The sequence below is a fragment of the Rutilus rutilus genome (assembly GCF_951802725.1).
Source record: "Rutilus rutilus genome assembly, chromosome: 2".
NCBI classification, from domain to species: domain Eukaryota; kingdom Metazoa; phylum Chordata; class Actinopteri; order Cypriniformes; family Leuciscidae; genus Rutilus; species Rutilus rutilus.
This window is the reverse complement of record NC_140210.1, coordinates 38,991,967-39,018,126: the sequence shown is the minus strand read 5'-3', so window position 1 is coordinate 39,018,126 and position 26,160 is coordinate 38,991,967. Positions and strand designations below refer to the sequence as shown.

The 26,160-nt window shown below is 38.6% G+C and overlaps 1 protein-coding gene across 1 annotated transcript in view; it reads left to right on the top strand.

The window, feature by feature from the left end:
* The window catches only part of neurl1aa (neuralized E3 ubiquitin protein ligase 1Aa), a 40,672-nt gene extending 15,087 nt beyond the window's left edge, over positions 1-25,585 (top strand). The window contains exons 3-6 of the mRNA XM_084402204.1: positions 130-451; positions 15,992-16,687; positions 20,788-20,937; positions 21,216-25,585. Of these exons, the coding sequence (XP_084258330.1) occupies positions 130-451; positions 15,992-16,687; positions 20,788-20,937; positions 21,216-21,457 (1,410 nt within the window). The 3' untranslated portion in view covers positions 21,458-25,585. The remainder of the gene's footprint in view (positions 1-129; positions 452-15,991; positions 16,688-20,787; positions 20,938-21,215) is intronic.
* Positions 25,586-26,160: the final 575 nt, after the last annotated feature.

The window sequence follows — 26,160 nt, the reverse complement described above, 5'->3', positions numbered from 1 at the left end:
CAAGCTGCTGTATGCCTAAAGGTACAATCTTTGCACATTTTTCATCAACATTTCCATGCTATGCAATGACTCATAAAGAAGACCGTCTGTTGTCGTAATGATAACAGAAACATTTTTTCCTGTCTTTAGATAACTAAAAAGCAGTGCTGCTGGAGTGGCGCTCTCCGCCTGGGCTTCACTTCTAAAGACCCGTCTCGAATCAACCCCGACAGTCTACCCAAATATGCCTGCCCTGACCTGGTATCCCAGAGCGGCTTCTGGGCCAAGGCCCTTCCAGAAGAGTTTGCAAACGAAGGAAACCTCATTTCCTTCTGGGTGGATAAGAAAGGGAGAGTATTTTATCGCATCAACGATTCCAGCCCCATGCTGTTCTTCAGCGGCGTTCGGACCACAGAGCCACTGTGGGCCCTCATAGATGTCTACGGTCTGACCAGAGGAGTGCAACTGCTGGGTGAGAAAAATAACTGTCCGCATGGTTTAAGGACAGGCCTGTGAAACGAAATACTGTACAGCAATGATCTGTTTTTAAAAGTTTGATTTTAGTTTGATTTTTAAATTAGAAAAACTCAACGTGCATCGTTAATTGTCACATTCAATTCAGTAATTTACACGAGATTGTTTTTTACAATTTACTGAGAAATTTGTTTACTAGTGTGGCTATGAGTGAATCCCAGTGTCAGGTATACAAAAGTTTTTCGGAGAATGGTGAAAATTAGACATTGAACTTCGTGCGCATTATTTTAGATGCAAAAAAATCAGGAATATTTTACGCTTATGTTTTTCCCTTACTATTTTCTCCAGTTTCCTCCCAAATTCTTGTCATTTAAGGCCGTTTGTCTATGAAATCCTGCTAATCAAGCAATCACACATTCACCATGCATGTGTAAGGCTGTTGCACGTCTCTTCCCTATGCAAACCATTCTGCTTGAGTTAACTCACTTAAAGTTCTTGATAGAAAAAAACTGAATCGAACATTAGTTCTGGGTTGATGACTAGACGCACAGCCGAATTAGCGAAAAGAACCGAATGAGCCGGTTCAACCAACTGTCGAAGACTTTAATGAGCCTGATGTGCAATGTAAGTTTCTTTTATTAAATAGGCCTACATTTTTTTATTAAAACCTGAATTTTACTATGGTTTATTGTGCATGCAGATTATATTTTAAGATTATATGTTAAGATAAATCAAGGAGTTTATAAGACGGCTTAAGTTTATAATGGATTATTATTTTTTCTATAGACATGTAGAGCATATCTGCATTTGTGCATCAATGTCTGTAATGTGTGCTGTAGGTGCGAAACTTTTAGGAAACTTGTATCCATGATTGGTCAGTCATATCCGACATGAAGGATCAGCGAATGAAACACCATTAACTTAAGTGAATGAAAAGTGAATGAAAATGGATGCGTTCACACAAATAACTGCATTTGAATGTTTCAGTATGCGTTGACACATATGACTTTATTTGTATTTCATTCATATAACATGACACTGAGTAGTTAGAAAAGCAATGATTAGTGACATCATTGCGTGATGACGTAAGGAACCGATGAATAGTTTTTTTTTTAACCGGTTCATTGAAACAAACTGTCCGAAAGAGCCGGTTCTCGGAAATGGATCGGACTTTACATCACTATTCTGCACCCCAAAAGTTGAATGTTTGATGATCGCATAGCTTTCATGTGCGTAAGCAATGATGCGTTATAGCGCCCCCTACCGTAAAACAGTGAAAACATGGATTGCCAGAAAAACTCATCAATGGCGGAAACGTTGGTCATAAAAATTCAATTGTGGGGAAAGATTTAAGCTTACATTTATCAATTTAAAAGTGATTTTTTACTTTAGTTAAAAACAAAAGATACATTTTGGGATAATAAACTGGTTGCTCTGAAACTGAAACGAATCATTCAGACCAGTTTTGTGAACTGAATTAATTAATTGAAAAAATATCTGACTGAAAATAATGATTTGTTCACAAATCGGACATCATTACATCTCTGACCTAGGGTGCATGTCAACATTTCCTCCAATTTTCCTCCAATTTGCATTTTTTCCCTATGTAAAGCATTGAGTTATTGTAAATTTGTACTTGCTAATAGTATGTGCTAATAGTTATAAAGTTGTCTTGAATTTTTTTTTTTTTTTTACTGCTTATGCAAGTGTGTGATCTAGAATAGCTCTTGCTCTAAACACAGTAAATCAGAGAGCTTAAACTTGAAGGCAGCGGTCTGGATGTATTGCTGTATATAATCACAGTCAACATTGTCATGAGCAGAGCATACCATACGCCATGCTTTGATGTACCGCTGTGTGTACGAGTGTCTGTGCTTGAAGTGGAGGTTTGGCGGTAAGAGGCGAGACATTCACATCTCACACGCATACATGCAGCAGGCTTTAATGTTGTCATCCCCCAGGGTTAATTATAGAACCAGGTCACATACACCAGAGATAGCTCCATTTATCCTAATTGAGCTCTGTGGCAATTGACGGCAGCCTCTCTGTCTGCTATCTGTCCACGGTGTGGGATGTGTTTCGTTACGTGTGCGAGTAACTTTATCTGTATCTTTGCCTCACAAAGACAGCGTTGACATGAGCTGCTGAACCTGTGTTCTTCGATGGTCCACTGCCACGCTGAAACAAAAGAATGTGTGCGTGTATGCTGTACATGTAAGCCTGTTCCACACTGCATGCAAAAGAAGCATGTACAGTCAAACAAAAAATTATTCAGACACCAGATATAATTTTAGATTTTTTTTTTCCACTAGTGGGTATATATAGTGCAGGACACTATAGTTTGTTCATGCAAGTGAGGATAGCAAAATAAAGTAAACTGTGACATATTATATCCAAAAATTCTTCACACAGTGGACTACTAGTAAAATGTATAAAAATTTGGGACCAAAGATTTTTCAGACACTTTGACCTGACCATGTTCCGATTAAGGCCACATTTACACATAGCCGGGTATTTAGAGAAACAAATATCCCCCCCCCCCCCCCCCACCGTTTTCAATAATAACATCGTGCGCACAACATCGTTTTCAAAAAAGTTGTCATTTACATCCAGGGGGGCAGGGTTTCATATTATTTTGAAGTTTCCCCGGGCGCCGCCATTGGCTAGCGGACCCCCACCTGCTGTTAGCATCCCATTGACTCCCATTCATTTTGGCGTCACTTTGACAGCGAATAACTTTACATCTGAGGCGTTTAAAGACTCCATTTGTCCATTATTTATTTCTAAAGAAACACGAAAATGTATAAAAGGCTCCATTACCTTGTAGCTTCCGTTATGGCCCCGTAGAAGCAATTTTTATAAAAATAGGCTAACGATTGCGTCATAACCACGCGACTCTCTGTCGCACAGTAGAGAATTACCGTATGGACAGGAGGAGAAGCTCGCGCGCAATCAGGGGGACGTGGAGGCAAAGTGACAAAATAATTAATCAGAATACATAGCAAAAGTTGCTCCTGCTCCTAGCTCATGGACACCTCCTACTCACACTCTCCGTCTCTGCAAGTTTCGGAAGGGAAGGATTTAGATTTCTCTCGGCACAGCTACTAGAACACAGACGGGTTGCTCACGTCACATCTACGTCGTCAAGCTCAGTTTGAGTCTGCGCAGTACGCTCGACCCCCAGGAAGTAAGAGCTTCTAATTGACTTCACTTGTCTCCGTTGAATCCAATGGGGTCGCTGTGTCCAGTTTATATACTGTCTATGTTTAGATCAACCCGCATAAATACGCCGTCGAGCGCCATCATAACTATGCCAAACCTATAGGCGGCAGTGTAGGGAGAAGGATAAAGCCATATAGGATATCAGAATCCTCAGAATCGACAACAACGAATAACACAAGTGACTTCCTATGGCACTCACATGACGTTAAGCATTTACGTTGAGTTACGTAGCAACTCCCAGTTGACAAGGCAAAACATAACCGGCGTTATCAGAAATCTCCACTTTGGCCGGAGTTTTTAGAAATAATCGTTTTCTGTGATAAAAACGGGGTTTTCGTGTAAATGAGAGGCCAAACCACAGGGAAATCCCATCTTCCCTTCGTGTAAACGGGGCCTAAGTGTTTTTCCTTTAATTGCTAATGCTACCTTTTTACACCACAGACTGAACAAATTTAAGCATTGCCTGGTAATTGGTTGACCTAAATTAGTATTATGTAATAAAGTAGTATTAACATCTGACAGCTATTTAACCTAATTCATTTGTGAGACAGTCTAACAGAAGGATGACCAAAACCAGTGAAATATCAACTGATTTGATAACTCTTGAGTTCTTGTCATATTTTATTACCATTTTCTAAATAATGGGAATAAAGTGTGATAATGTGAGAAATGTTGAAGGTATCTGAGTAAATTTTGGTTTGACTGTATTTATTAGCCGCCTATATTAGCAGGTGACAGCACTGTCCATAAGTAGCACGGTGCTTCATAGCACAAGCATAGGTGTAAGATTCGGCACTGAAAGTGCACTAGAAACTTATCAAGACCTTTTTTTTTTTTTTGCAACACCGACTATATGAACAAACACAAAAAAGCAAACTGTTCATCCGACATTTGAAATGTGTGCGGATATCCACGCTTTTTTACCTCACAGCAATACATCACATTTTCTCTTCCCAGAAGGGTTTGTAAGTGTGTGTAGAGCCTGCAGAGCAAGATCAAAAGAGCTCTTCCTGTATTTCCATCAAACGTTGCTCCTGGAGTGCTGATGCCAGAACTGAAACAATCACATTTGAGTCTCAATTTCCTGCGGGCTGACATGTAATGCCCTTATTTACAGGACACAGGAAGGAAGAACTTGTGACAGTACACAAAGCCTGAAGAATCACAAATTGACCCTATTTAGCATTTACTTTCTTAATACACTTGCTTGGTATTATTGTGAACCACTGGTGCACAATCAATCAATAAAGATTTAGCCTTTGTATTGGGTTACTTTTGTTTGTAATGGTGGCTTTCTAAATAATAATTTTATCCCGGATGACATTAATGCAGTGAAGGTTAGGTCAATAATAATAACAAATAACAATAATTTATTAGCAAATCACCAAATAATGCATTACCATTGTAATGCTCTTGAGGGTGAACTTGACCTTTAGCTTCCACGTCCCAGTTAAAAGGCTAAAAGTGGCTGACGGCAGCTGTTTCGGAAGGGGGTAGTCCTCCACAATCATATAAAAACTCAAAATTGGGTCTAGCTTCATTGTGGTCTAGAACACCCACTCTTCTCAATGAAAATCCCAATGGATAAAAGTCTCAACCTACATTTTTCTTCATTAATATTCTGTCCTACATGGTTGGAGATGTAATGGTTAGAGAGTCAGACTTGTAATCTGATGGTCGAGCAAGACCCCTAACCCCGAATCGCTCCCCGGGCGCTGCTGTGAATGGCTGCCAACTGTTCTGTGTTAAATGCAGAGGACAAATTCAGGCCTTCACGTCACTTCACTTACTCTGAAATGTCGCATTTCAGAAGAAAAACCATTGTGAATGCAGTTTCATGTTAACATTAAAGAAATGTGATTTTTTTTTTCATTTGTTCCTCAGTTCTTGTGCTTGATAAATACAGCTTTGATTGGGAATGGAATAACCATTTGCGACTCATTTATAGAGTGAGGTTTTAAGATTAATTGAAAACATTCTATGGCCCATTTGTACAGATGCCATAAATTCTTTCTTGTAATTTCAGCCTTATCTTCTGTTTTAAGTGCCTTAGGCCTAAATACGTGATGAAATTTTCTCATGCACCTGTGACTTTGAAACATACACACACACACACATACAGATGATTGTACACACACTTACGACACAGCTTTCACTAAGGCTTGAGATCCTTTCAGGTACCTGTCTAACTGAATAACATGCCTATTATGCTGGTGTACATGAGCATGCATTGCTGAAACGTACATTGATCACGGCCTGAAGTTGATGCTACGGTTGCCACACATGCATTCGAGGACAGTCTCCAAGTTGACATTTAATAAATCCACCATAACTCATAAAGCACTATGATTATTTTATGATTTATCATAATCTTGAGTCTTGAGAAAGACTATTTAAAAAAAATGCCTGTACAAATTAAGACCAGCATTGTTAAAGGTGATTTTATTTTCCTATGGTTAAATTACTTTCTAGCTTGACACAGCAGCATTGGCTCAACCAATGGTGTGCATTTGTGAGCGTGGCTATCTGTGTAACCAACCAATGACAGGGTGTTTGGGAAACCTGTTTGAAAACATTATTTTTGCAGGTCTATTTTGTGACACTAGTGGCGCAGAAATTACACACTTTGCCTTTAAGAGAAGGCTTTTGCAGTCACTTTAAAATCGGCAGTGACACTGATATACTGTATCCTTGCTTCTGAAAGGTGTTAAAATTCTCCCTGTCACTAATAAAACTCTGACAGGGAAAAATATAGCTATGAGCAGTAAACCAGCCTCCTGCACGTAAATACTCATTCATTCCTTAGAGGCAACCACTCACACACTGTGATCTCCTGTCTGTTGAACTTCCCTTTTCTCCAGTAATATCCGCTCCTCATCACTCTTTATCGCCCCTGCAGCTAGAGGTGATACCATGACAGTTCTGCGGGATTCTTTCTAGCATGTGATTAAAATCATGCAGGACCTTGATTCTTGCTAGTGTGGTGTAGTTTTCAGGGTTCCAGAATATAATGGTGAAATTAAATCGTCCCCTGAGGCATTTGGAAATGCAATGAGTCTGGAATGTTGTTTAATAAATAACCCAGCCCTCAGCTACCCTCTCCTGAAATACGCTGGCCGGGCTAAATGCGGCAAATGCTGGTAAACCCTCTTTTTGGAAAGCACCAATTCACCCCACAAAAATCATATAGTGGCACAAACCTTTGTATTAAATACAGTTTCCCAATTTGCAGGCCAGAATTTGCACCCTTTACATTCATGAGTTTGAATTGGAATGACATTTACAAAATTGCAACTCAAACAAACACAACGCAGGTAATGCATTCTGGGAAAGTGTTCATCCACTCTGGTCCACAAAAGTTAACTTATTAAATATGATTAAATGTATAAACTAAATACAAATTTCAGTGTCTATCAATACATCTACATAAAAAGCTGATAAACTTTCAAATGTCAAGGCTTTTAAACTTTTAAACTATAACTATAAAGCAAGGCTTAGTCGAAACAACATTCAAAGTTTGAAGCTTTGCTTTTCAATGAAAAACACAATTACATCAGTTTCTGCATCCTGTATGCTACCTTGATTAAAATTCTAGAATTTAATTGAAAATTTCAAGCCCTGAAGCACTGACAGCCTAACCTGCACCTAAACCAGATTGCAGGTGGTTTGTGACTAAGATGCAAAGTTTTGTACTGATAAAAATGTGAATTATTTATTAGACTATACTGCATGATGGATTTGGATGGAAACTTGAAACCTTGATGATAACTATTGAACATTTCAGACGTGACTAACAAGACTAAAATCAGAAGATCCCACCGTGAAGGTCTGGTACAGAAGCCATATTTAACGTTTTACAGACAGAAATGTGAAATGTATGAATCTGTTTAAATCATTTGAGGTCAAGTTATCTGATTATCTGATTCTATCATTACTTACTCATCCTCATGTCATTCCAAACCCGTAAGACTGAAGTTTATCTCAGGAACACAAATTAAGGTATTTCTAATGAAATCTGAGTGATTTCTGTCCCTCCATTGACAGCCACGCAACTGACACTTTGACGTTTCAAAAAGGTCATAAAGAGATCATACAACGAATTAATATGAATTAAGCGGTTTAGTCCAAATTTTCTGAAGAGACTTCATTGCTTTATTTGATATAACAGATTGAATGTAGGTTTTTATTCACATATAAACATTGATCAGCACACATAAACAGAAGCTCAACCGAATCTGCTTGATGCACGAGAATGAACCTCTTGCAGAAGCTCAAACGTGCTGCGTAACACGAGAATGGACCTCATTGGTTCTTGCTAAAAGCTCAAACGTGCTGCGTAACACGAGAATGAACCTCATTGGTTCTTGTGGAAGCTCAAACGTGCTGCGTAACACACGAGAATGAACCTCATTGGTTCTTGTGGAAGCTCAAACGTGCTGCGTAACACACGAGAATGAACCTCATTGGTTCTTGTGGAAGCACAAACGTGCTGCGTTACACACGAGAATGAACCTCATTGGTTCTTGTGGAAGCACAAACGTGCTGCGTTACACACGAGAATGAACCTCATTGGTTCTTGTGGAAGCACAAACGTGCTGCGTTACACACGAGAATGAACCTCATTGGTTCTTGTGGAAGCACAAACGTGCTGCGTAACACATGAGAATGAACCTCATTGGTTCTCACACATCAAGCAAACATGCTTAAGCTTCCATTTATAATAACTGATGTGTACGTTGATGAATGTTCATAAGTGGATAAAATCCTAAATTTAAATCTGTTCAGCGTATAAAACGATCGTGTTCAGAAGATTTCGTGTTCAGAGTGGTCTATACCACTCAATTCATATGGATTAGTTTTACGATCTCCTTATGAACTTGAACTGTCAATAGAGAGTACAGAAATCTCTCAGATTTCATAAAAAATATCTTTGTTTCGAAGATGAACGGAAGTCTTGCAGGTTTGGAACGACATCACCGTGAGTAAATGATGACCGAATTTTCACTTTAACTTAAAGGCTTTGTGTTCCCAGTGTACAAGCAATCTAGCGAAAGAAAATATTATATTATAAGAAAATCTAATTAAAGTGGAATAAGATTCCTCATTTTCCTTCACTAAAAGTATAAGCATTCTCGGTAATTAGAAACAAAATGAGTAAGAATGAGTTTTAAGTTTACAAAAAGACCCATTTTGATTGACATGCAAGTTTGACTTGGCTACGGTCAGTCATTCCAGGCTAAATATCCCTAATTGAAAGTCCCATGCCGAAAGCATAATCCTCCAAAAATAATATCTTAAATATGGACTATTTACACTATTCTGCCAGAAAGAGTGAATTAGAAAGACTGATGGGTTGTTCTGTGCAGGGTTATTAACAGTAGTAATTGCATTTGTTTGGCTGGCCAGCTGCATTTGGGAGGAACAAATTAAAGAAATTAGAACAACAGATGTTGTACCATTTGGCTATTTGACAGTATTTTATGTTTTGAGTACAAGAAGGAAAAAGAATGAAGAAGTGCTTGTCATGGGGTCAGATTGTGTTTTTAAGAACTCACACCAACACAGGAAGCTCTGGGAAGAGTGCTCAAGGTGGCGGGAAAGTGTAGCGTGACCCATCCCAAAAACAGAACACCTTCCTTTTCCTGCCTTTAAGTGTCCTTATATCCCTTCTCCAAACTTAGAACTCCCCTTTTCCTTCATTTTCCTCATGCCAAGGCCTTGGGACATCCAAACATGGACAGTGCTGCTGAGATAAGGTGTGGCTGTCTTATATATAGGCAGAGCACTTCAGGGCCTCTTTGAGGGAGTTATGGGCAAACATCAGTTTATAGACTGCTAGATAAACATCCACATATTTAGGGCTACACAGACCTTCTCATATTTCCTGGGTCAGAGTCCTGGTGCAAAATCTCACTATGCCTTCAATTTGCTGGGTTTAATTAATCATGGTGGTACAACTGAGAAAAGCCTTGGACTGTAAGGGGGTGGGGGAAAACAAATAATTGAACAAAACATGGAAAATAATAACATAATGAGTTCATAATCCACAGCCTAGTCTTATTTGCTTTTTGTGGTTTGATGTGGTTAGTGTGATTTCCCAGCCCCAGGCGAGGGGTTGAAAAATAAATGGGATTTGTAATATAGCTGACAAAAAAAGAAATTTGTTCCAGAAGCAGAACGTTATAGCATTTTAATAAAAGACAACCAAGACAAAAATTGTATTTCTTTAGAAGCTGCACCACTCAATCATTCACAGTAAGACCAGGAACGTGTATTGTAAAAGTAAAATGGTTCAATTTGGATTCGATGTTAACTTCAGTCGTGATGTGAGGCAAGGAAACCATGGTTGGCCTGACTAAAAATTGCATATGAGCCACATGGAGGGTCTTTTGTGGCTTTCTGATTGTATTTGGCTAAATACGTGTGTTTCAGAGAGAGAAAGTGAGAAATGACCTCAGGGAAGGAGGTTTGTGACCCAGAGATCATTTGTCAATGGGTCCACGTGTTGCCTGTGTGGCCATTATTCCAAACAAAGAGACCCAACAGCCAAGCATGGCATGGAGCCAACACGCTGTACTGAAACCTCTCCTGTCTCCCCCTACTGTTTCTCTCAAACACACACACACACACACTTACATGTGCCATATGCACCAGCATCACTCTGCCCTGCGGGCCCCACGCTCTCTTCCCACGTCCAGTTTTTTGTTCATGTTGAACGTCTAACAAACTGGGATACAATCATGAGCTTTGTGAGACAGAACTAAAAATGTCCTTTCATTAAAATGAGAAAATGACAAGCACAAGAATGATACAGCTACTTCTATAAAAACAGATAAATCATCAAATAAAAACGAGAATGAAAAATGAATAAGAACCTTATACAGTGCCTGTAAACGTACAAAGAACGTGCACTTCCATTTTTGGCAATTGCATTCCCGCCCAGGATCTTTCTGACTGAACCAAGAGCTGCTTTTGTTTATCAAAAGCCTCATCTGCTAATTTTCCACTGCTTTTTTGTGTTTAGCCCAACAGGTGCTGGAGCCTGGTGCTAAAAAAAAAAGTACCTTAGATAAAAAAGGACAATCAAAATGGGTATTTGCTTTTTGTCAGCGCAGCTGCGTCCCATCGCTGAAGTACCACAATAATGCGCAAGCCTGGATTCGTTTTTTTTTTTTTTTATCTAGAGAGATTTATATTTTCAAAGAGATTACAAGCTGGTCTCAGCCAGTCAAATTGCAGAATAGGTTTGTGTGAAAGCTGCCAATGAGACAAAGGAAATGTGGCGATTGGCAGCCAAGCAGGTGCAGGGTAATTAGAGGGGCAACAGCTGCCACCGGTCATAGACATCTTGGCACGAACGCTCTCTTGTCTTTGCCCCTCCCTCGCTTTTTCCATTCCCTTTCCTTCAAGCTTCCCAGTCAGAGCATGCACAAACCCTGGAGTTGATGTCTACTCCCTCGGAGTGGCTCAGCAAGTTCATTCAGTAATTAGCACTCACTTGTTCGTTAAAATGGAGAATATCACATGGAAACTGTAGGCAAACCTTCAAGCGTCTGACGCATCCTTTTGGAGAGTGTTGATGAATGTTCAGAGCAGCCAATTTTGTCAGATGTCCAAAACAATTTGTGTTTCAGCTATATAAAAACCATATTGACAGCTAGAGTCAAGAACTCAGCATCCTATAGACCATGTTATGTGCTTCTGCAAGCTGGCATGATGCTCATAGTCAAACAAATTGAAAACATTCCATGATCAAATGAATATTAAATATTAAAATGAAATATATTAAAAACAACTTACAACTCGCCTGCATTAAACATGCCACTAGATAGCATTTACACTAATTTCACGGCATATAAATGTTGGTAGTCCTACAATATTAAAGCTAATTAAACAAACTACAAAACCTTGAAAAAAACTATAAAAGCAAAATAAACCTAACAATGATATAGTGAAAACTAATGAAAAAAGAAACTAAAGTGACATATTGAAAATAAAATTTTAATAAAACCTATAAAAAACGTGTATGAACATCATCTTTGATATTTACCTGAGTCATATGTGTTTTTCACTGATATCATAAGAACAGAAAAGGGGCTTGACTTTAGTTAATCATTAATCCACACAGTATTCAAACCGCTACAGTGAGCAAGACAATTCAAGTGGCATGTTAGTAAATATGATTATCAATCCCAAACATTAGCGAACATCTGTGAATCTAGCCTTTGTCACTGTAAAACTGATAATATCACTGCCTTTCTGTTTGTCTATTTTGCACATCTGTTTTCAGTCACAATCCTGAGACAGATCTGATTATAGTACTGTATAATCCCACTAAGAATGAGAAAATCTATGGGGGAAAAAAAAAGATAGGAACATGAAGAGATAGGGATGAGATGGCGAGAGAGAGACAGGGATGAACAACACACAGTAAGAATAGCTGGATAACATCCACCCAAAAGCATTCAATACAATTTTTGCTCATTGCTTGTATTCCTGTCCACTTTTAATTGATTTGTCCAGAGAGAAGCGTCCTGTCTATTCAAACTAGATTTTAGGTTTGTGTTAGTACTAGGGAGGTTGGCCACTGAAGCCTAGATGAATCCTGTTTACAGCATGGCTTTACTCTAATGAACCTGATCTGAGACACACTCCAGCCAGTCCCCCTGCGGTGATGTCATTATCCCGTTCTCTGCCCAATCCAACTGGAGCTGGGTGGGTTCAGATGCATGTGGATTTTAACCATTCATTTAGGTGTTAGTTCATCCAGAAATTAAATTCTGCCATTATATAATCAGTCAAACCCCAATGAAAAAAAAAAAGTTGTTATTTTTTAAGACAAAACTGAATTTCATAAAATCAAAGCATACAGTTACCAGGGGCTGTGAGGCTTTCTGGTGGATAAAAAGGCACCATAAAAGTGGTTTATCAGTCATTATGCCAAATCCTTTATGTGGCAAGTTTGAACATGTGCAATCGAGAATAAGATTCAAGGGCTTTTTGATTACCATATACTTTTGCTAAATGAGAGCAGCTTGAACATTTTTCAAAACACATCTCTACTGGAGAAAGGAATCATAAAATTGGATCAACATAGAGGCGAGTAAATAATTTTCATTGTAGTTATTTGGTAAATTGTACTTTTACTCAAAGGAGGCAAGGACGCTCTCATTTTAATGATGTCTTTATTATCTCCAGAGATTTTTTTGTTCCTTCTTTCCCATAAATGACTTCAATAAATTTGTGGTTGTGATAAAGTTAGTGCCCCTGGGCCGTCCCCATGCTCTCCTTTGGAGTGTTTAATATTTCACTAATTAGCTCAGACTACCGCACTTGTTTCTTTCCAAGACGCTTTGAAGCTCCCAGAATAATGTCTTTAAAGGATCAATAAGGAAAATGAAGTCATACGTTGGGACACCTCATGCAGCAGTTCAATGAATTTGAAAACATCTAGGCAGGTTTTCTGTGAGCAAATCAGAGACTACGTACTCAGATTCATTTATCTTAGAGTGATGTAATATCTGAGAGTCATTTGAGAGCCGATTATGGGATTATCGCTGCTAAATGGGATAGCTGCTAAACAGAATACTTATTTCCATGAATATCCAAGTCAGATATTGTTAGTAGGAAGATCCGAAAATGGAGACAGGTCTAATACTTTACAAACAAAAAGACCTATGTGTTAACATTAATGTTATAGCTAACATGAAAGGACAATGAACCCTATAACCAACACAAAAAAAGGAACACAAGTCTTTACTTACCCTATCTGTAGTACACAAGCATTTCAGTGCTTTTATGATATTGTAATCCGTTTTTATCCCCCAAGTCATGTTATTAAGGCTTTGTTGACTTTTATTGTGAAACATAGAAACAAAAATTGCTTCATTCTGTTTGTACAGTAGCCTTGCATATTAGGGATTAATCTCTAAGTCAACCACTCTCCGTCTTTCATCCTGATGAAAATGAGTTACATCCTTATAAAGCTAAATATAGGGGGGTTGACGAATCATTTTTTCTTGATCCGTCTCTTTCGCTTTTGTTTGCTGAGACACACACACACACACACACACACACACACAAACACACTGCAAATGTGTCTAACAGGGTTTATCTGAGACTGGAGCTAATCAACAGTCTCTGTGGGTCAATGTGGATATATAAAGTCAGACACAGGAAGAGAAATATAGGCAGAAGGAGAGAGAGGCCTTCTGGAGGAAAGGTCTCTCACTTTCCTTTTATCTTCCTCTATCACACTTCTTGACCTCCACCTTCTTTTCATCTTCAAGTCACTTCCTTCTCTGTTTAACCATTTCTATGTTTGTAAAATATGTAAAATATTGTTACATGCCTATGGGGGAAAAATGGCCTCCTCATAAAAACACTTTTGCTTTGTAATGAAAAAGCTAATTTCTGATGCTGATTTACATTTGAAATACATTTCACTGAGTAGGTTAAATAATGTTCTCCCTCTCTTAAAAAAGTGATCAATGTTATGGAGAAAGGGCTAATTTTAACGAGCTAATTAGCACCGGCAGCCAATTTTAGTGCTAATATTTTTGTCTGGGGTCTGACTGTCTTCGATTGCACAGATGAGGTCTAAATCCAGAGCACACTCCAGCGGGGGCTATCTGTTACAAAAGGAGGCACGACAGTCTTCAGCTTGTTTGAGTGCTGAGCTATGATAAGCTTAGCTAGCCTACCTCTAAACTACTGTAATATGCTATTTTAGGCTACTAGGAATGGGGAATTAAATCTGGTGTACGCATTGCATGTTGCTAGCGCAGCATTTCATTCATATTTCTTGCTATTTTAGGCAGTTGGGTGAGGAGCAGAGGGTATGTTGTGATTGCTGTACTATGCTAGCCTACTATAACATTACTATAAAGTTCTATTCCTGGTAGCCGGTTAAGTAACCGGTATAAATGGTAAAGAATGTAAAGAGACACTCCTTGGCAGCCATTTTGGAAACAACTGTAGCTCTATGTACACTAACTGTCCAGAGATATGAACAGTAACTAGGACTCAAGTTAGATTTTTTAATTATTTTTTATGCTTGTTGTATTACTAATCTTTGTAGCATGCATTTTTTTGGCAATAGTCTGGTCAAGCTGGTGTTCAACTGGTTGTCCAGATGTTCTCCCAGTTGACAATTGCCTGAAAACCATCCAAAACTCAAGCTTGCTTCTCAAGCTAGAGGTTGTGGGCCACTAGGGGGCCTCAGCAAACAGCAAGAGGGGCCCCAATAAGTCTTAAATTATTTAAATTTAGTTAGCAATCTTAATTAAAAAACGTAAGTAAAGATGAACAACAATAAACCTGCAGTTACAGGTCAGATGGTTTGCAATGCGACCTTTAGTATGAACAGTCATATCAGAATGCATGCCACTTTTTCGTCACTCTAGAGCAACATCCGTCACAATTCTGCGCTCATGGGAGTCACTTCAAAGATTTTACATACCCGACGTTATCAAGACGGTTGCAAAAGGTAGTCAGTGGAAGGACAGTGATGTGTCAGAACTCAGTGACAGCTCTATATACAAGCAAAACATGAGGGATCATATCATAAATGTTTAAAAACTCTAACACTTTACAAAAAGGTTTCATTTGTTAACATTAGTTAATGTATTAACTAACATGGACTAACCATGAGCAATACATTTATTACTGTATTTGTTCATCTTAATACAAATACAGTTGTTCATTGTTTGTTCATGTTAGTTCACAGTGCATTAACTAATGTTAACAAATACAACTTTTGATTTTAATAATGTATTGGTAAGGGGTGAAATTAATATTAAGAAAGATTAATAAATGCTGTAGAAGTGCAGTTCATTATTAGTTCATGTTATCTAATATAGTTAACTAATGTTTACTAATGAAACCTTATTGTAAAGTGTTACAAAAAACTGCAATTTTTTCGCATCCTCCTCTTTGTTTGTTTTTTATATTGCCTGCGCTTAAATTCGCTAGCTTTGGCGGCAGATCAAAATGTTAATAAACTTACTTTAATCGCTTACTTTAATGTCCTCCATGTTTACTTCCGTCTTTTTATAGTTCTTTTGCGCATGCGGGTCAGTCCAGGACCATGATCTGTTCGCATCTGATATTGGTCACATTTAAAACAACAATGTGAACAGCTATACAAAAAAATCTGATCTGAGCAATAAATCGGAATTGAGCACTAAGGCTCGCAGTGATAGACGGTGATATCGTAATTGCCTAATGTTTGTCAATTATCTAGGTTTAACCATTACATAAGGCAATACTATATAAAACAATTAGCTCATCTGTGCATCTCACCTCTGTCCCACAGACAGTGAAGTCGTCCCTCCAGACCTTCTCCGCCCACGATCCTTCACCACAGTACGTGGATCCACCTCTTTACGACATGAAGTAGACACCTCCCGCCTGTCCGTCAGTCTATGTGATCTTAACCTGCAACAAGATGATGCCAGGCTTCGACTCCCTCCCGCTCCCGTTGCCTGTCCCATTCCTCAAAACTCCATGAACTCCCAGCAGTCAACACTGCTTCCTCACACCTTGGAATGTGATCTACGTTTCCACCAGCTTCGAGGTGCCCACATCAGAACCCTTAACGAACAGACCGTGGCACGATCCGAACACAACCGCGACGAACGCACGCTGGTCTTCACGGATCGCCCGCTGCGAATTGGCGAAACCATCTTCATCAAAGTCATTAAGTCCAGCCCTGCTCGTTTTGGGTCTCTTTCATACGGTGTGACATCATGTGACCCCGCAGTGCTTCGCCCGAGTGACCTTCCTTACAATCCTGAAGCACTGGTAGACCGTAAGGAGTTCTGGGCGGTGTGCAGGGTGCCTAGTGCTTTGCAGAGTGGCGATATACTCGGCTTCCTGGTCACACAGGAAGGGGAAGTAATTCTGAGTCATAATGGCACCAATGTGGGCATGCAGGTGTGTGTGGACAACTCACGACCACTCTGGATGTTCTTTGGACTGCATGGTGCCGTCACACAGCTGAGGATTCTAGGTAAGCATGATATTACAATGCATTGCACTATCTAGATGTCTTAGTCCAACTTCCACAAAACTAGGGATGCACGATATATCGGCTACCAAATCGGTATCGGCCGATATATGTTCATATAATGTTATCATTATCGTCTCATTTGGCTGATATATTAAAGCTGATAAATAATGGATTATTTCCTTCAGCTGAGACACTGCAGATGCACACTGTTCGCCATGATGGTTTTGAATTTGCTCAAATATAATTGGAATCACTTCAAAAAAGGAAAATACAGTTCAGCGCAACATGTGCTGCGCAAGTCTGTCATATAGGCTAAAATTATAATAAGAACATTATAATTGTGTGCTTGGGACATAGTTTTTTTTTATGGTGAGACATTTGGTTTAGTAAAATTTATAAAAAAAATTATATACAAATTTGGATTTAGATTTATCAGCCAATATATCGGTTACCGACGTTCAAATATAAAGAATTATCAGTATCAGCCAAAAATTTTATATCGTGCATTCCTACACAAAACAAACTGGTATGATTTCAGTTTGCAGCTTTGACATGAAAATTTCAAAAGAATTACCTATTTAGTCCAACTGAAATAGGCGCTTAAAATGTGTTTAAAATACTCACATTCAGGTGTGGAATGCCACTTTTCACAAATCAACTCTTGCTTTATGTAATATGACATTAAGTCCTGTCCTTTTATTTATAGTTACATATTTTGTCCTCTCATAAAATAGGGTTGTGATGCAGTTTCACACTGAAACGTAAGGATTTTGCTTATGCATCTCAGCTTATTAAACCCAAGGAGGGTTCCCATATATCATTTTTTTAATACATTTAAAATAATCTTTGCTTTTTAATTCCTTAAAGTACCTCAATATATATACAATTAAAGTTAAACTTTACAAAACTGTGCTGTTGCTAGGTCTGACAGATTAATTAAAATTTCATTTGATTTGAATCAATTCAGAAGCACTCTAGTAACCTTTCAGAACACCAGACAGTGCTCCAGGTCTCACCCACACACCTGTGACTGACACACTCCCAGTAAAGTTTGAACTAAAAGTACTGTATATGCACAGCTAAAGACAGGACGTATTACAGGAGAATGAGTGGGAGGAGTGTGACCTGCGTTAGCTTTGTCTGCACTTTCCAAGATGTCTGTGTCGCTGGAAGCACACTGCCCTCCCTCCTCACGCTGCACACACGCACTCACCCCATCTCATTAGCATGCGGCGAAGGAAAGGAAATGAGAAAGTGAAGAGGAGAGTGGGCGATTCACACTTCATTTGAGAGCATTCATTTGAGAACATTTCTCTCGTTTACATCTCTTCTCTCCATTTCGCATTACGATTTCCCCTCTTAGCATAATGTTTTTGTTCTTTCAAGATTCAAGGTTCAAAACGTCATTGTAATAACAATTTAGTTGTGCTCTCTCATTGTGCTTATTCAACAGTAACGGCAGCAGGAATATCGAATAAAAGACATGAAATATGAGGAAATCTGAAAGAAATACCAGAGCTTGCAATGCTGCAAAAGAATAGCCTAGTTTTATGTCAGCTTAGGTTTTAGAATTTGGTTCTGTGTAAAGACATTACAAGCATTACTAATCTGCAAGTAGATCATCATTTTGATTCACAAAATACTTAGTGACTGTAATAATAAAATAAAATAAAAAGCCAGTGGAAGGATACTAGAGATATGAAAGTAGCAACCCCTGTGTTGCCATAGACAATGGTTATTGTAAACCTATGCTTAATGTTATGATTGATCAAGAAGAATCAAGTATACCAGAGAGCCGTGTAGTAAAGATACGTTTATATATTTTTAAGACCACACAATTCAGAATGCAAATAAATCCAAGGAAGACCAAGGAACCCATCGCAATTCAGCATGTGAATAGTGACAGTTAGTATGCATACAGGTTACTGTCTGTTAAATTTCACTGCCCTGCAAGCACAGTAATTAAATCTAGTGCCAATAAATGAAATGCACAAACACGTCTATAATAGACAATACAAACACTTTTCCTTCTTGACTCTCTCCATCCGCAGTTTATCTGGTTTATCAAGGTGTGTCTGCTAGCTAATTGATCACTTAAGGCGTGATACATATATCCCCAAATTTTGAATGGTAGTGTATACACATATGAAATGTACTTCAGTGTGAATGTGTGAACCTGACTAAAAGTGACATTTAATTAACGTCTGTTCATTTTTCTCAATCAAGCCACTTACATACAGTGCACTGCCACCAGTAATTTCAGTTCGAGACCCCCTGATGTAGGACACAGCTCACACCTTTACTTAAGATTAAACTAAACTATTTGACAGATGAACGATGTGACTGTTTATACCACGCAAGCTGGTTTAGTCAGTACCTCTTTGGTATTCAAAATATAGAAAAGACTTTCTGCCATGTTGACACATAGTGCTCATTTTACACATAGCAAAGGGCTTTAAAGAGGGCTGACTTTCTCTAATAGCTTTTTTTGAAGTCTTTCCCTCTACGGGTGGAGGTTAGAGAGACTCAGCTGTACTTGTGTCTCTGTTAATCTAGTAGAGATGCTCTTGAAGAGGCCTGGCCCTTGTGATCCAGGGCCAGTTGCTGAGGCCTGGTGAAGGGGATTTATGATGCATCTATGTGTGGAATGACAGGAAGGTGGAATGGCATGTCAGGCTCACAAAGGATCAGGCTCTGTGGACCCCATCTCATATATAACCCCTCACCCTGACTCCATCTTAATCGAGGATCACACTGTAGGACTTGCATACTGTATGCAAACATGTGAGCAAAGAAAACACACATGTATAATTTACACCACTGACGGACCCAAGACAGAACCTTGGGGAATCCCACCGACTCCTAATGTTATTAACTCTAATACTGTCATAGATCTCATCCAGAGTAAATGCACACTACACGCATATATAGGCTAACCTCAGAGAGAGTATATTCATGGGTTTTAGGTCAGCATAGCATTGTAGTTCAGCCAATTCTCCCTCTCATATGCACACACAAGTATATATATATATATATATATATATATATATATATATATATATATATATATCAGAAGATCCAGCATACTAGAAATGAGGTCAGCTCAATTTAATTCAGTCTCAGCTCTACTTTAAAAGGCCCTGAAATCTTACCATGGCATTATAAAGGTTGGAAATTAAGTCTGGTTCCGATTCAGATTCCAATTACTGGTTTCCTTAATAATTATTTTAATAATTCTATAAGAACAGACCACCACCCCTCAAATATGCATGGTCATGTACACCATATATAATCATATATTCTGAAACAATCCAAAACCCAATATGTATCATTTGTTATATGAACAACCTATCAATAAATAGGCTGAATTTATTTGCGGTATATAACTATAGTCAATAACTGCTCCAAATGATTCGGTCAGTGAGAGAATTGCTGTTTTATTCTATTCAAGCTGTATAGAATAGGTCTGCTAGTTAAAATTCTTGCCAAAGAGAGGTGGCTTCCCTTTTTGGTCTCCTGAGTGTCGGATCTGTTAACGAATCTCAGGCCAGCATGATCTTTAAAGGTGTCAGATTTAGATTTCGTCCTGAAGCTCCAACAGCCAGAGCAATGTACTGAGATCAGTGAAACAAACACCCCCATAACATCCACAAATACAGCACCTGTACAGTAATACAGTATGTAGTTTTGCGAAGACGATGACACAGTTACAATACCAGCTTCCTTGATAAGTTTATGATATAGACTACAGCTCAATGTCTCCTACGGTTTGCACCAAAAAAAAGTGTCTCAGTCTGAGGCGGTAACTATGTTCACTGACTGTGTGATGTATATTACACACAAAATTTTTCGATCTCTGATCCAATTGGTTTTACACAATATCTGGGAGTCAGAAAGCACAGGTCTGCAGTCATATTTAACAGTACAGGATTGCGAAAATTAGGGCTTCCGGGAAAGATCTAATGAGCGAAGTGTGGAATGTTTGTCATGAAAGTCCGAAAATATTTTTTTCTTGTGTGCAGAATCCATTATTTGTAGAACTGAAAGGAATCATATTAAAAAGTCTGTCACCTGTTTTTATCTGCTATGTGCATATTCAGGCTCCACTTTCTTGGGTGATGCTCGTGACCCGTCCAGCCCTGGCTCGCCCTCTGCCTCGCCCCTCTCACCCTCAGGCCTGTGTGGTGGAAGCCCAGAGCCCATCTTAAATGAACACGGCTGTTCTGCTGCCTTCTGCAGCTCCACTGAAGGTCTGCATGTTCATCATATTTCAGGATTTCCTGGAAAAATTCATTTGTACATTTTTATTATCAACTGCATTGTATTTTGATCTGTTTCTCACACAAACTTTCTTATAGCTTCAGAAGACATTGATTAAACTCATGCATATATTCATATGACCACTTTTATGACACAGTTGCATCCTTTTTTGGCTTGAAAGCCTCATGTGAACTAATTACCTGGAGCAACTACTACAATAAAATGTATAAATGGTAATCCATTCTTTTCATGTCTTTCTCCGTCACAGGAACGACACCCAACTCGCCCGTCAGTCTCCCCAAATCACCCACTTTCCCATCTGCCTCAGGCTCATGGCCGGACGAGTGCTCTATCTGCTATGAAAACACAGTGGACACCGTCATCTACGCCTGCGGACACATGTGTCTCTGCTACACCTGTGGCCTCCGCCTCAAAAAAATGGCCAACGCTAGCTGTCCTATCTGTAGGAGAGCTATCAAAGACATTATTAAGACCTACCGGAGCACTTAGGGGGGGTCCATACCCCCCCAAACCCAAGTCACATAAGGGCCATTAAGGATCTCTAATAGATCTCTGTTTCAAGAAAGGGTTGGTGTCACAGTTCAGGGACTTTCTCTGGCACTGCATGGGTCTCCGTTCCCACGGCGATGACTTTTGAACCCTCGAACCTTCAAGGCTCAGGCATCCATTCGCAAAGGTCTTTTGTATTTCATGCTCAAGTCTCTGTTGCTATGGTTACCAGTGATGCTGCTGATGGCTTTTCAACTGATGTAAGACAAAAATCATGGTTTCTCATCAAATTCAGGACATTTCAGGTGATACAGGAGATATTCAAGGATGCACATCTCGCATTTCTTTTACTCTCGGTGAGCCATAATAGACTGCAGTAATCTTATTCATAGCATCCTTAAAAGCTGGAAACCTATTCAATAGAGTGTTACAGTGTCTTTTTTTTTTTTTTTTTTGCTGTCCTCAGAGCTAGTCAGACCAGCTAAGGCACTTTCACTGATGAAATTCATACAAAAATGTCTCAGTGTTTCACAATTTTTGTCTGTGCTGGGCTGAGACAGAGATAGGAATACAGATATAAAGGTACAGTGCTTTTTTTCATACCTCACATTTCATGCTAGTTGTGTAACCGACAGCTTGTCCTTATTATGTGCTCTAAAGTGAGTTGATCTGGAGGTCTTTGTGCATTGATGAGCATCTGATCATGTGTTTTGTAATGTAATCGGAAGCTTTGGTAGGTAGCAGGTCAAATCAGCTAACCGGTCTGCTATAATTTTGCTTATGCGTGTGTTCAACAAGCAGGACGTTGGTGGAATTAAAGAGAAATCATTTGTTATAACAATACACAGGAATGATTAACCAATGAGTCATGTGGCAGATTGTTATATAACAACTCATTTCTGGACAAAAGAAGACTAATATTGGATATTTGAATTCATCTAACGGTGCTGGGAAATGTGATTGCCACAGAGAAGTGCGGTTTAAATAGAGCACCTCACTTCACGACCCTAAAACATGTTGGCCTAATCAAACCTTGGTTTACTGTGAACTAGTTCTTGACTGTCGATCCGAACACGCAAGCTTTGGGTTTTCTGCTCAAGCAATTGCAATGTTGCCATGGAGAGCAAAATCTAGAAAGAATGAAAACAGCCTTCAGGCATTAACCAATGAAAGAGTCATTTGTGGTCAGAGGATATTTGATTTGCACGGTTAATCCAGATTTCTCCCAGCCCCCCCACAGTAGAGTTTCTGTAGGCCAGAAATGGTGTGTATGGGGATAATAGTGAGCGCAGGCCACTGATGAAATAACAAATTGATTGGCTCAGTGTCCCTACTGGTGCTGAGAAAGACAAAAGCAGGGTCAAAGATATTATCAAGATTCGCCATTCAAGTTCATGTTAAAAGTAACATTTGACAGCAGACTTCACATATCTTATTGAGGTTACTGAAGGATAATTAATTTATAGAAAGTCCTGCTGCCGTAGGATATAGTTGAGTGGGTATGTTCTTGGAAACAGGAGGACATCTAAGGTTGTCACTGAGAGGTGAATTTTATCTCACTTTGAACCTGATATATCCTGATATCTCCTGATATCTGAAGAGCCGCATAAATGAATGTCACGAAACATGTCAAGAAAATGTCCGTGGCATATTTCACCCCAATTGTCATGAAAATTGGGGTGAAATATGCAAAAAAATATTAATTGTCTTATAATAGGCTTATTTTCTTTATGCAAAACTTCTCAACTCTTTCCCCGCCAGCGTTTTTGATCATTTTCACAAAAATGTCATGGCCCCCAGAATATTTTGTTGGATGAGTATCTGAATATGCAATATATCAAACGAAAGAAAAGAGCATCTGCTTTAAAAAAAAAAAAAGTTTTATTCTAGCTTCATGCATTCTTTTTTTATCAACGCTTGAATTGTGGGTAAGTTTCATTTAAAAAAGCAACATTTTGAACAAAAAGCTGAGAAAATCACGTTTTTTCAAAGACGTTTTTACTGTTTTCAATGGCAAGGGAAGCGCTGTCTCATAAATGACGGAAAATTATGTCAATGGCGGGGAAGCGTCGTCTCGTAAATGGCGGAGAAGTGACGGGGAAGCTTTGTCTCATAATAAATGATGGAAAATTCCATCAATGGCGGGGAAAGAGTTAATGGTCTTGAACAATTTCGAAATGTGGCATGACCATGTTTTATAAGATTGGTAAGGTTAGATGTCATATTCCATCAGCAGTTTCAATTTTTGGTTCTAGATCTCCTATGAACGTCACTTATCCCATGATCCACATTAAATGCTGGAACAGCCTTTTTTAGATCTCCAGATCACATTTTGCAATTCATGGCAAATAAGCAAAAGAGGACTCGATAATGTGCATTTGTGTGTACGTATGGATGTTAAAGCAGCTCAAGAGAAATATCAGTGATCTATAATTGACTGCAGGTTAATATTGTTCATAACTAGCCAGTTAGCTTGTGTAAAGCGATCGTGACGGCTGGCGCTTAAATCCATGCTGCTATTAGTATTAGCCAGCTCTCCTACAGGCGATGCTAACACCGTGTCGAGAAAATACCCCGTCGCTCTCGACAGGATATTCTCTTAAGAGTTTTACTCTATTGTTTGAAGTGGTGATTCACTTTTGAATGTTAATTTATGTTAATTAGAGGAACCTATTACAATAGCTGTATCTGAGGTGTTTCTATAGCGCTTTGTTTTTATTATTTTCTCTTTTTGAATTATTGGACCGAAGTTTATGATTGTACAGTTTTGCTTGTCAATCCTCTGTGGTTTTATAGAGCAATGTATTTCTTGAATTTTGTGCTGGCTTTCTTGTATTCATGCTATACTGAACAGTACACAAATCAGGGGCTTAGCAGTAAACAATCAGAACCAACTTTATGTTGGGAGCAGGATAAACTAAAGATTATGTACACTTCCTTTGATATCAGGTTTTATGATTTCATTGGCTATGTATTTTGTCTATTTATGGTGAAATTTAATGATCCAGTTCTGAAAATGTCCTGAAGGCCTAATATTTCTGATTAGATCTTTTGTTAAGAAGATTTTTGGAAAACTTGAGCAAAGTTTTTATTTAACAAACCTGGCACTTTTTCTGTCAATTTCAGTCACTTTATAAGATCATAAATACCCCCCTAGTTTTATCTAATGATGTCTTTTGCACAGTTTAGGGTGTTAATATAAGGGCAATATTTGTGTTTGTCACTTTATAAAATTTGATTGTACTTTTTTTTTTTTTGGACATCATCTTTATGTTGATATTTGGACAAAATGAAGCTAATCCTGTTTGAATAAGTGTACTAATCTTACACCACATTTCTATCATTTAATGCTTGTATGAAATCGCTACTCCCACCTTGTTTTTCTGAGGACCTACAGAGGGACACACAGTCCTTACTGACGCGCCACTGTTGGATTTGCTTTTGATTGTTGTCGACCCTGTAATGTACTTTATTTAGAGTATGACGTGTTGAATCTGATGTCTGTTGCAGAATCTGTGGAACCTTATTTAGCTTTCCTCTTTTAGAATTATTTGTTAAATCAAAGCTAGAAATAATGAAAACAGCCATATTCGCACATTGCCCAATTTTTCTGTTTGTTTCAGAAAAATAAAGTTTTGTGAAGTAACCAGAAATGGGATCAGGGATTGCATAAATGATCACCCCAACCTTAAATAATGCTGATCAAATCTGAATATTTTTCCAATACTGATGACAATTCTTTCTTTTTTTTATCTTATAATACGTTTTTAAAAAATATTGGAATTGCTTTTATTGTTTCCTTTTCGGCATTTATGGCCAGTGTGTTTCGTTCACTCATTACCCATTGGTGAACAGTGGGACCAAACTAATAATGAATCAAAAAATGTTAGATTCCCCTTTCCCAGGGTTCATTCAAGGGCTGTGTTAAATGAATCATTAATTCATAGAGTCGATGAGGTCAGTAGTGATTTAGTCACAAGAAATGGCTCGGCTTACTGTGGCATTCGATTTTTGACTCAAACCCATGTCTGATTTTTTTTTTTTTTTTTTTTCCTATGTCTGTGATCAGTTTATGAAGATTTGTTTTGTCTGAGTCAAAGATGACTGTCAATAAACTTTGCAGATGCATTTCAGCGAGTGGTGTCTATTCTGTGCCCTCTTTGTTCAAATACATGTTCAAATATAGTTCATGTTTTCTGACACTCTTGATCAATTGATCTTCAAGTGCATATCATTTTACACTTCTATAATATAAAACAATGTCAAGTCAACTGGACTTCCTATAAAGTGATCACTAACTCACAGAATCTGACCAGGAATCAAAGTCTGAAAATATACCGTATGAACCATGATGGCAACCTGACCCTGAATCAGACGTTAAAGGTGGATTGTAACAGGAGTAGGCCTACTTGATATGCCTGAGATCAGAGGTGTGCCGACGAAGGATGAAAGGTTTCTTTGATGATTTTCTCTAAAGTTGAGAGGAGGATGAAGATCTCCCCTCATGGTTAAGGGTAGCCTACATGTTTCTGAGACCCACAGTTAACACACTCATTTCCATCTGGATTTAGTCATTTGACAAGATGGTTAAGCCTGCTTAAGGCTGCCCCCTAATGGACAAAAATACGTGTATCATGCTTTATTTCCCTAATCAAACCTATTATCCTTCCTGTGACGGTAATGACAGCGTTTACAAACAATTA